Genomic DNA, 10,354 nt, shown 5'->3' with positions numbered 1-10,354 from the left:
GGCAGGTAGATCACGAGGTCAGGAGTTCGAGACCAGCCTGGCCAATATGGTGAAACCCCATCTCTACTAAAAATACAAAAATTAGCCAGGAGTGGTGGCGTTCACCTGCAGTCCCAGCTACTCAGGAGGCTGAGACAGAAGAATTCCTTGAACCTGGGAGGCAGAGGTTGCAGGGAGCCGAGATCATGCCACTGCATTCCAACCTAAGTGACAGAGAAAGACTCTGTCTCAAAAAAAAAAAATAAAGTAGTCAAATTTACAGAAGCAGAAAGAATGGTGGTTACCAGAGGCTGTGGGGAAGTGGGGAGTTTAATGGGTATAGTTTCAGTTTTGCAAGATGAAAAAGTTCTGGAGGTTAGTTTTACAACAACGATAACTTAATACTTACAACAGTGACATACTTAACACTACTGAAATGTACACTTAAAAATAGTCGGGATGGTAGGCCAGGCGCGGTAGCTCACGCCTGTAATCCCAGCACTTTGGGAGGCCAAGGTGGGGGGATCAAGAGGTCAGGAGATTGAGACCATCCTGGCCAACATGGTGAAACTCTGTCTCTACTAAAAATACAAAAATTAGCTGGGCGTGGTGGCAGGTGCCTGTAATCCCAGCTACTCGGGAGGCTGAGGCAGGAGAATCACTTGCACCTGGGAGGCGGAGGTTGCAGAGAGCTGAGATCACGCCACTGCACTCCAGCCTGGCAACAGAGTGAGATACCATCTCCCCCACCAAAAAATCAAAATAAAAACTAGTTGAGATGGTAAAATTTTATCATCCACCCATTTGCACATTGATGATAGTAAATTTTTATTTATTTTTTTGAGACAAGGTCTCACTCTGTTGCCCAGCTGGAGTGCAGTGGTTGCACCCTCAACTCACTACAATCTCTACCTTCTGGGTTCAAGTGATTCTCCTGCCTCAGCCTTGCAAGTAGCTGGGATTACAGGGGTGTGCCACCATGCCCAGCTAATTTTTGTACTTTCAGTGGAGACAGGGTTTCACCATGTTGGCCAGGCTAGTCTTGAACTCCTGAGCTCAGGCAATCCACCCGCCTTGGCCTCCCAAAGTGCTGGGATTACAGGCTTGAGTCACTGTGCCCAGCCCACAGTTTTTTTTTTGTTTTGTTTTGTTTTAAGTAAAACCCTAATCAAGGCATGAAGGAGATCCAGCTTTTGCATTTATTATGTAGAGATGTAAATAGAGCACTAATGCTTTATAAGGGCTGGCATGTGAGGCAGCAACAGAGAGACTTTACAAGGAGGGCTTAGGATGTCATGTGTGGAGCTGGAGTTTAACTACTGTGCTTAAGTTCTGTGACTGGTCTTAGAGCCAGTCCTTTAGCCTAGGTCCCCCGTAGTGCATTGAACATCCCTATACCTGTACCACAGGCCATTTGAGAAGTGGCGTTCACCAGGCCAGCAGAGCCTAAAAGCAAAAAGCATAGTCAGTGCAACATAACTCCTTCCCCCTAACGCTTTCACTTCATAGTCAGTATTGTTCAATTATAGTAACTAACAATATTTACAGTTTAGCATTTACAGAGAGCACTTTAGAATATCTCGGGATGTTTGCAATTGTATAAGATTTCTTAATATCAAAGATGATTGCCTCCTCTTCATGTTTATAAGTTATTTAGCATATCTTCACACTTTCACAATTTATTTTACTTATGTTTTTCACAGAATTTGGTGGAAGGGATAAGAATTTAGAGTAAAATGAGGAAAGTGAAATCTTTCCATTATAATTTATTTTTGCAGGACACTGAGGCGAGTTAGGATTAATCTTGAACTCCCTCTGAGAATGACAGATGACCCATCCGATTTCAGAGGTCTTCATAGGGAACTTCAGAAAGCCAAATCCACAGTCCTAATGGATGACAAGCATTTAAAAATATTATGGGAATTGGCTCCAGTTTACTGGAGTGAAAAAGATTAGCTAGTCTACTTGAAGTAAATGAGATTTGAAAACTTAAAGCTCAAAAATCACTTAAAGTAAATGAGGTATTTGGAGATTACAGCAGCTGAAGTTTCCCAAGCATTCTGCTAATGTTACTGTATTTAAAAAAAAAAAAAAACCACAAACCCATTGATTTAAATATAAAAGAGAAGTGGCTAAAGGTATAATTCTCGTTACTTTGTAGTCATACCTTATAACTGACTACCTTTTACATGTAAATAGATAGCCAATGTGTGAAGAATAGTTTAAAAAGCACCATTATATCAGTGCTGACAAGCATACTCAAAGAGAGTGGGGAAAGGCCGAAACTATCCCCAAAGATGTTGCTTTAAATGATCATGAAAAGTCCAGATAGAGATGATAACTGTTTTTTGACAGATTCCGATTTTAAGAGTTCAAAGTAAATTCTATTATATATTTTTAGCAAGTTTACTTCCCCCTTTATTTTGAAAAATAGCCTTATACTTTCCTGACTATAAAAATTTTGCCAAAAACAGAAACTTAAAAAGAATACTGGATAAAAAAGAGGTATTACCTGTAAACCCCAGAGTTAACTTTTGTTGGTATAATCGAACATTTATAAAAATTCCTAAAGCATGGGTTTTGAGATTTGTTTCTGTCCCTATCTTTGTTCACCCCCTTGTGGCCATGATATGAAGTCAAGAGCTAGGCAGCAAAAAAAGAAGAGGGAGAAAAGTGAACAGCTTGGATAGTAAACTAATCACTTCTCACTTTAGCACTATTTGCAATAATTAACATATGTAGTTCTACTTGAAATACATATGGGTCAGAGTCTTGGCAGGAAAGAAAGGGAACACTCAAAAGGGGCGATTGTAAACTATCCCTTCATTAAAATTTTTGAAGTACAGGGAGCGTTAAGAGAAACTGCAAGGGGTGTGTTACTGATAGCTCCCATTGGCTGAACCCAACAAGAAGCCAGAAGGAAATGGAACTGAATTTTTGCAGCCCTTAAAGATCCACCCTTCCAGTTCACAAAGCAGGGTAAGAGTAGAAAGTGATCTGGCTGGGCCGGGTGCAGTGGCTTACACCTGTAATCCCAGCACTTTTGGAGGTTGAGGCGGGTGGATCCCAAGGTCAAGAGATTGAGACCATCCTGGCCAACATGGTGAAATCCTGTCTCTACTAAAAGTACAAAAATTAGCTGGGTGTGGTGGCACGCACCTGTAGTCCCAACTACTTGGGAGGCTGAGGCAGGAGAATTGCTTGAACCCAGGAGGCGGAGGTTGTAGTGAGCTGAGATCACGCCACTGCACTCCGGCCTGACAACATAGCAAGACTCTGTCTAAAAAAAAAAAAAAAAAAAAAAAAAAGTGATCTGGCTGGACAAACTGAGCCAGTCCAGCACAAAATCTTTCTAAAATATTTTATTATAATTATAGTTTCCTTTATAAAGCATGAGTCCAAGGGCTACATTATGGGAAAACACATAATTTGGAGTTGAATCTCTATACAATTCCTCTGGCCTACCTGGCAAATAGTAGAGATAACAGAATTTTGCACTACCTGAAAACTACTCAGGCTTTTCTTCTCCATGTAATGCCTATAGAGGTATAAGCCTGGCATGTGAGGGGTTTGAAGCATTGGATAGTTTAGTATGAGTGACAATAAGGGAAGGGATGAAAGGAAGGCAGAAATGGAGATACAGAGACCTCAGTTACTGTTCACTGCTGGTCCTCATCCACCTTTTGTCCCACTGCAAAGTAAACTTCCCAGCTCCTACCTGGGGTATTATGACGAGCACTGATTACTTGTTAGTCAAACTGAACAAGTGTCAAGGCCGGGTGTGGTGGCTCAAGCCTGTAATCCCAGCACTTTGGGAGTCCAAGGCAGGCGGATCACCGGAGGTCAGGAGTTCGAGATCAGCCTGGCCAACGTGGCGAAACCCTGTCTCTACTAAAAATACAAAAAGAAGCCAGGCATGGTGGTGCGCATCTGTAGTCCCAACTACTTGGGAGGCTGAGGCAAGAGAATCGCTTGAACCGGGAGGTGGAGGTTGCAGTGAGCTAAGATCACGCCATTGTACTCCAGCCTGGGCGACAGAGTGAGACTCTGCCTCAAAAAAAAAAAACAAAAAAACCAAAAAGCTGAACAAGTATCTAAGATACCACCAGCAAAGAAGGGTCACCAAACATATACTGGAAAAAAAAAATCAGGAAACTTGGGATGAAGCTGTTTCTATTTCAGCATATTTCTAAATTTTGCAATTTTTTAAATCATTTTTGAAAAGTAAAATTTTATTAATAGTTTAGAAAGTGTAATGGTCAGAGGGCTGTAGCACATTATAATCTTTTGTCCCATTCCATTATTTCTCAAATAATGTTTTTACTGCGGTTTCAAAAATGCTTACTTCTGCTCTGGTTGGGACTGAAACAAAGGCCTCAGGGCTCAGCTCAACATGTACTGATTTTAAAATCAGCACTTTGTATTTAAAATAAAAATCAGGATTTTGAGGCTTTTGTCCTTCATGATAACTATCCTTGGCTGAACACATGGCTTTATTCCTCTTTAGCTGCTCTCCATTAATCCTACAATACAACTTAGATTTAATTCACCATATGGCAGAAGATGGATTAAAAAACCAAGAAGAGGCCCGGCGCGGTGGCTCACGCCTGTAATTCCAGCACTTTGGGAGGCCAAGGCAGGCGGATTATCTGAGATCAGGAGTTCAAGATCAGCCTGGCCAACATGGTGAAACCCTGTCTCTACTAAAAATACAAAAATTAACTGGGTGTGGTGGCAGGTGCCTGTAATCCCAGCTACTCAGGAGGGTGAGACAGGAGAATCACTTGAACCTGGGAGGCGGAGGTTACAGTGAGCCGAGATCACACCACAGCACTCCAGCCTGGGCAACAAAGAGTGAAACTCCATCTCAAAAAACAAACAAACAAAAACTGAGATACCACTTTTAATTTATTTGCTTGGCAAAAATAACATTTGATAGCTCATTGTTGGTGAGGGTATGAAGAAGCAAGTTATCTTACACATTGCTGGTGAGAGTGAAAGTTGCAACAACTTCCGTGGAAGAAGATTTCACAATATCATCAAAATTACAAAGGCACATACTCTTTGATCTAGCAATTCTACTTTCTACTAGTACTAATTATGCTACACACATACACCTGTGGAAATCACATGGCAAAAGAAATTCACTTCAGCAAAATTAGGATTAGTAAAATAGGACACAATCTTAATGCTGCTCGATAGAGAATCAGTCCATCCATAAGCTGGAACATTTTGCAGCCATAAAAAGGAATTATGAAGCTTTTTATGTACGAATAAAGGATGATTTCCAAGATATATTAAGTAAAAAGAGCAAAGTGCAGAATTGCATTTATAGTATACTGTGGAAATATATATGTAAAACAGTACACATTATAGTTATATATAATCATATGTTAGGTAATACATTATTATATATTAGTGAATTTTATATTAAACAATTTATTTCTAGAATGTTATGTATATAAGTTAAATAAATGTATATTTTGCCCCTTTTTTCACACAACTGGTAGCATACTATATATACATATATAGGTATATATGGATTGGTTTTTTAACAAAAAAAACTACAAGTTTTTTTTTGTCTTTTTTTTTTTTTTTTTAGAGACAAGGTCTGGCTATGTTGCCCAGGATGGAGTGCAATGGCTATTCACAGGGCTGCTATCATAGCACACTACGGCTTCAAGTTCCTGGCCTTCCTGGCCTCAAGTGATCCTCCTGCCTCAACCTCCTGAGTAGCTGGGACTACAGGCATGCCACTGTGCCTGGCCTTATTTTTAATGTATACATTTTTCTGTAGACAGTTGATTATCTGTGGAAGAATACTCAGGAAAATGGCAACACTGGTTGCCTCTTGAGAATTGGGTGACCAGGAAGAGAAGTAGGTGGGAGATTTTTTTTTGTATACTCATACCTTTTGAATATTGTACCATGTGACAAAATCTATCAGATAAAGACCACCAAGGAACACACCTGCAGTCAAGTTTATGAGCTTGCTGCTGTAAGGAAGATCCTACACCAGAGAAACCAAGGATATAACAGTAAGAGGGAACAGAAGGAAACTTTTTTATTTTTTGAGATGGAGTCTCACTCTGTCGCCAGGGCTGGAGTGCAGTGGTGCGATCTTGGCTCACTGCAACCTCCGCCTCCCGGGTTCAAGTGATTCTCCTGTCTCAGCCTCCCAAGTAGCTGGGATTACAGGCACCCACCATGATGCCCAGCTAATTTTTTTTTGTATTTTTAGTAGAGACAGGGTTTCACCATTTTGGCCAGGCTGGTCTCAAACCCCTGACCTCATGACTCACCCGCCTCGGCCTCCCAAAGTGCTGGGATTACAGGCGTGAGCCACCATGCCCGGCCCAGAAAGGAACTTTTACAAGATTTGGGCTTCTGTTGAATGATTGAGGAGAGTCTAGGGAAGCAAGGATTGGCTCTGGATTGGGTATCTCAGCAGTCTGTTCAGAGGCACAAGAACAAAGCGAAGTCATTGGTAAGAAAGTGGTAATCACTGAAAAGAAGAAAGTTGTTAGGCACTTTGCAGGTGTGGTGTGGCCTTGGGAAGAAGTTTTCTGAGGGCCTTGCCACTGGCCCTGTCTGTGTCTAGTTGGTACATCACAGTCTGATTAAAATCAGCACTGATCTTTCCTTTCTCGGTCCTGAACTGACTTTTACTTTCTGACACTTGAATGTCTTATCTATTCAAAAACTAAGGCATATTTTAAAGTAAAAAGAATGAAAATAAACCTTCTCAACACACTTCTTGAGCCTAGATTATTACCAGTTCCCTAGCAAATAAGAAATTTATTTGGCAGACAAGAAAGTCAAATGTGTGTGTGTGTGTGTGTGTGTGTTTCTGAGCAATGCTGCTCCTTCCAACGATCAAATATGAAGAAGTAACTATCTTCAGAAAAAATGAGGGCAAGTACCCCAGTACTGCAGTAGCTGATGCCAGGGAGACTGGAGTATAGGGGTGGCTCTGGGCATCATGTCCCCATCCCCTGCCAGGGCTGAGTACTTGGCTCTTGAATCTTTTTTCAATTGCTGTTACTCTTTCCCAGGATGCTAACTCTAAGAGTGCACAAGGCTAAAACATGCATTGCTCTCAATAGGAATCTGTAGCAGAGACAGTGATGTTTAGGGCCAACAAAGATCTTGAGCAAGTCACTTCACTCTCCACCATAAAGAAAATGACAGGGCTGGAGCAAATGATGCCTGAAATCTTGGCTAAGGCCCCAGCAATCAACATTGACAGCAATCAACCCCTGCCGTCCTCCCCAGTACAACCTTGTTATGGTCACAGTAAAGCAATCACAACAGGAGGAATAGTGTAGCATCAGATAAATTGTCTTCCAATCCTTTTCACTAGAGGCAACCCTTAGTTAACAGTTATGTGTTTTTCCAGCTATTTTTGTTCAGAGACAGTAGTATCCCCTTCCCATTTCCCATTTAGGAAAAAAAAAAAGCGTAGCTCGCTGCCTGCACTCATTTAGTTTTACATAAACACCCTCTTTGAGGCTGAAGCAAATCTGACTGATTTTCAATGTGAAAATAAAATATAAAAACTGTTCTTGGTGCTAGGCGCAGTGGCTCACACCTATAATCCCAGGACTTTGTGAGGCCCAGACGGGCGGATCACCTGAGGTCGGGAGGTCAAGACTAGCCTGATCAACATGGATAAACCCAGTCTCTACTAAAAATGCAAAATTAGGTGGGTGTGGTGGCGCATGCCTGTAATCCAGGTACTAGGGAGGCTGAGACAGGAGAATCGCTTGAACCTGGGAGGTGGAGGTTACAGTGAGCCGAGATCATGCCATTGCACTCCAGCCTGGGCAACAAGAGTGAAACTCCGTCTCAAAAAACAAAAAACAAAAAACAACAACAAAAAAAACGAAACAAACAACAACAACAAAACTGTTCTTGGAGTTATTTCTTTTTTTCTATTTTTTGAGATGGAGTCTCGCTATGTCACCCAGGCTGGAGTGCAGTGGTGTGATCTCAGCTCACTGCAACCTCTGCCTCATGGGTTCAAACAATTTTCCTGCCCCAGCCTCCCAAGTAGCTTGGATTACAGGCAAGTGCCACCACACCCAGCTAATTTTTGTATTTTTAGTAGAGACAGGGTTTCACCATGTTGGCCAGGCTGGTCTTGAATTCCTGATCTCAGGTGATCCACCCAGGTCGGCCTCCCAATCTTGGAGTTATTTCTAAACAGAACTTGTCTCTAATCCTAATGGAACAGATGTGTATGATGATCGGTATTTAATAATCTTTTTTCGTGTGGTAAATTTCAAAGCACGGAACAACACAAAGCGGAACATCACATTCGGCACAAAAATAGCGCGTTTCTTTCCGGATCTTCTTGCCATCCTTGTCGTATTGGGAGCAGCAAATTTTGCAGCGACCAGTTGGATTCTGTTTCCCGGACGTTGCTGGTATGCTTTTGGGGAAATGTCTTCCAGACAGACGAAGAGGTGTGACATCATCAGAGCATGGACGACCTCGAAGATGTTGCTGCCCTGGCTTGTGATGCTTTTCCAGCATTCTTTCAATCAATGCCAGTCTGAAGTTTATATGGCTCATCGTGTGCTCAGGATTATCCTTCTTGAAGAGGATGTAGGAGTTCAGCACTGTAATGTGTAGAAGGTGGTGAAAGAATTTCTTATACCAAACCTTGTGTCTTTTGCGCTCAGATGGATAAGAAGTAAGCATCTGATCAGCCGAGTCCACTGCTCCCATATTCTCATTATAATCCACAATGACACGTGGCTTTTTAGTTTTCTTTCCATTTCTGTTGTTTACTTCAATCACAGTATCATTGTGGAATGTTGACAACATTGTCACCTCCTTCCCGTCACACCATTTCAGTGCCATAAGTTCACCACAGAATCTGGCTACAGTCGTCCCCTTTGCAATCCTTTTTTTCAGATCATTTGGAATCTGTTTTCTGTTCAAATGAGCTGTCCCAACTGCATCGGTCCTATTTTGATGTAATTCTCTGAAAAGCATGGGAGATATATTAAAGTTATCGAGGAAGACACAATACCCTTGGCCAAGAAGGTCATTGACCAAGGTAAGAACAATGCGCGATGATTTCAAGCCATCGGCTGAATCTTTCAAATTCATACCGGGCCCAGTGTGAACAAGTGCATTCCACACATAACCAGATTGACTTTCACAAAGTACATATAGCTTCAGACCGAATCGTACTCGTTTTGTCGGGAGGTACTGCTTCATAGCTAATGGCCCCTTGAAGAGCATCAGTGATTCATCAACTGCAATGTTTCTGTTTGGAGTATATACAGTTGAAAATTTATTTACAAGAAAGTCGAACACAGGTTTGATCTTCTGCAATGAAATCTGGGCCTTTGATTGGCCAGCAGATATAGAAGAATTGTTGACAAAATGCAGGCACCGAAACAAAAGTAAAAATCTTTCACCAGTCATAATTTGCCTGAGATAAGGTGTATCCAAAAGAGGCCTTGTTGACCAAAACATCTCCAGCTCAGGTTTCTGCACAATACCTTGCAGTAACATTACTGCAAAAAAGACTTTGAGCTCGTCATTGTCAGTGTCTTTCCATTTATCCATTCGCGAAAATCCTTTCGGACCCGGTGGCTTTGAAGCCAACAAGGCAGCTTGGGCATTTGTTTCTCTAGTAATTTTTGAAACTAATTCCTCAGTAAAGAACAGTTCAAAATACTGCAATGGGTCAGTGATATCACTGACATCGACTTTTCTGCCAGGTGTGCCGGTAAAGTCATACCTTTGACGTGGAATCATAGCACGAGCTGACCATTTCATAGAGCGCCCTGAGTCACTTGATGTAGGGCTCTTTCCAGCAGCTTCTAAATGGGACAGAGGCCTGATCTTATCGTCTTCTAAAGCACTATCCGAAAAATTATCAGAATCGTCTATTTCCGAAAAATCAGATTCATCAAATGAATCTTCAGCCAACAACTGTTCGAGACCGGTATTACCATCACGCATAGGAATGCTACGTTTTCTAGGATTTGACATTTCAGCGATCGAGAATTACTATATTTTGTAAATGGAAATACCACTACTAAAAACAGAATGCTATAAACAGAATGATGTCTTTTGTTTCAAAAGTCAATATACCAAAACCATGCGAAAATAACAGAAGCGAGATATTTCGTGGCAGACTTTGGGAGTAAGGTTGGCACTGTAATCCACGAGTTATCTCGGCGTAAACGCTGCAGTCGCAGGCACAGCAGCGCGTAATCTCGGGGCTAAGGAGAAATGGGTTAAACGCACACAGAAGCCTTTCATCTCATACGTCTTGGGGAGTCTCTAGAAGTTTTTTGAAAGGTCTCTTCTGGATGGTGTTTCTTCCGAAGCCAGTCTCGTCATCTTTTAC

At 41.7% G+C, this 10,354-nt stretch overlaps 1 protein-coding gene across 1 annotated transcript; it reads right to left on the bottom strand.

Annotated features, from left to right (window-relative positions):
* Positions 1-5,537: 5,537 nt before the first annotated feature.
* On the bottom strand, positions 5,538-9,993 carry PGBD4 (piggyBac transposable element derived 4). Its single transcript, XM_009249661.2, has one exon. The coding sequence runs from the start codon at positions 9,991-9,993 to the stop codon at positions 8,236-8,238; it is 1,758 nt and encodes a 585-aa protein (XP_009247936.2). The 3' UTR covers positions 5,538-8,235.
* Positions 9,994-10,354: the final 361 nt, after the last annotated feature.

The sequence above is a fragment of the Pongo abelii genome, chromosome 16 (genome assembly GCF_028885655.2).
Source record: "Pongo abelii isolate AG06213 chromosome 16, NHGRI_mPonAbe1-v2.0_pri, whole genome shotgun sequence".
NCBI lineage: Eukaryota > Metazoa > Chordata > Mammalia > Primates > Hominidae > Pongo > Pongo abelii.
The sequence above is the reverse complement of the archived record's forward strand: the minus strand, read 5'-3'. Positions and strand labels throughout refer to the sequence as shown.

Coding starts and splice junctions, on each gene's coding strand:
- PGBD4 (XM_009249661.2), bottom strand. CDS start 9,993: ATGTCAAATCCTAGAAAACGTAGCATTCCTATGCGTGATGGTAATACC.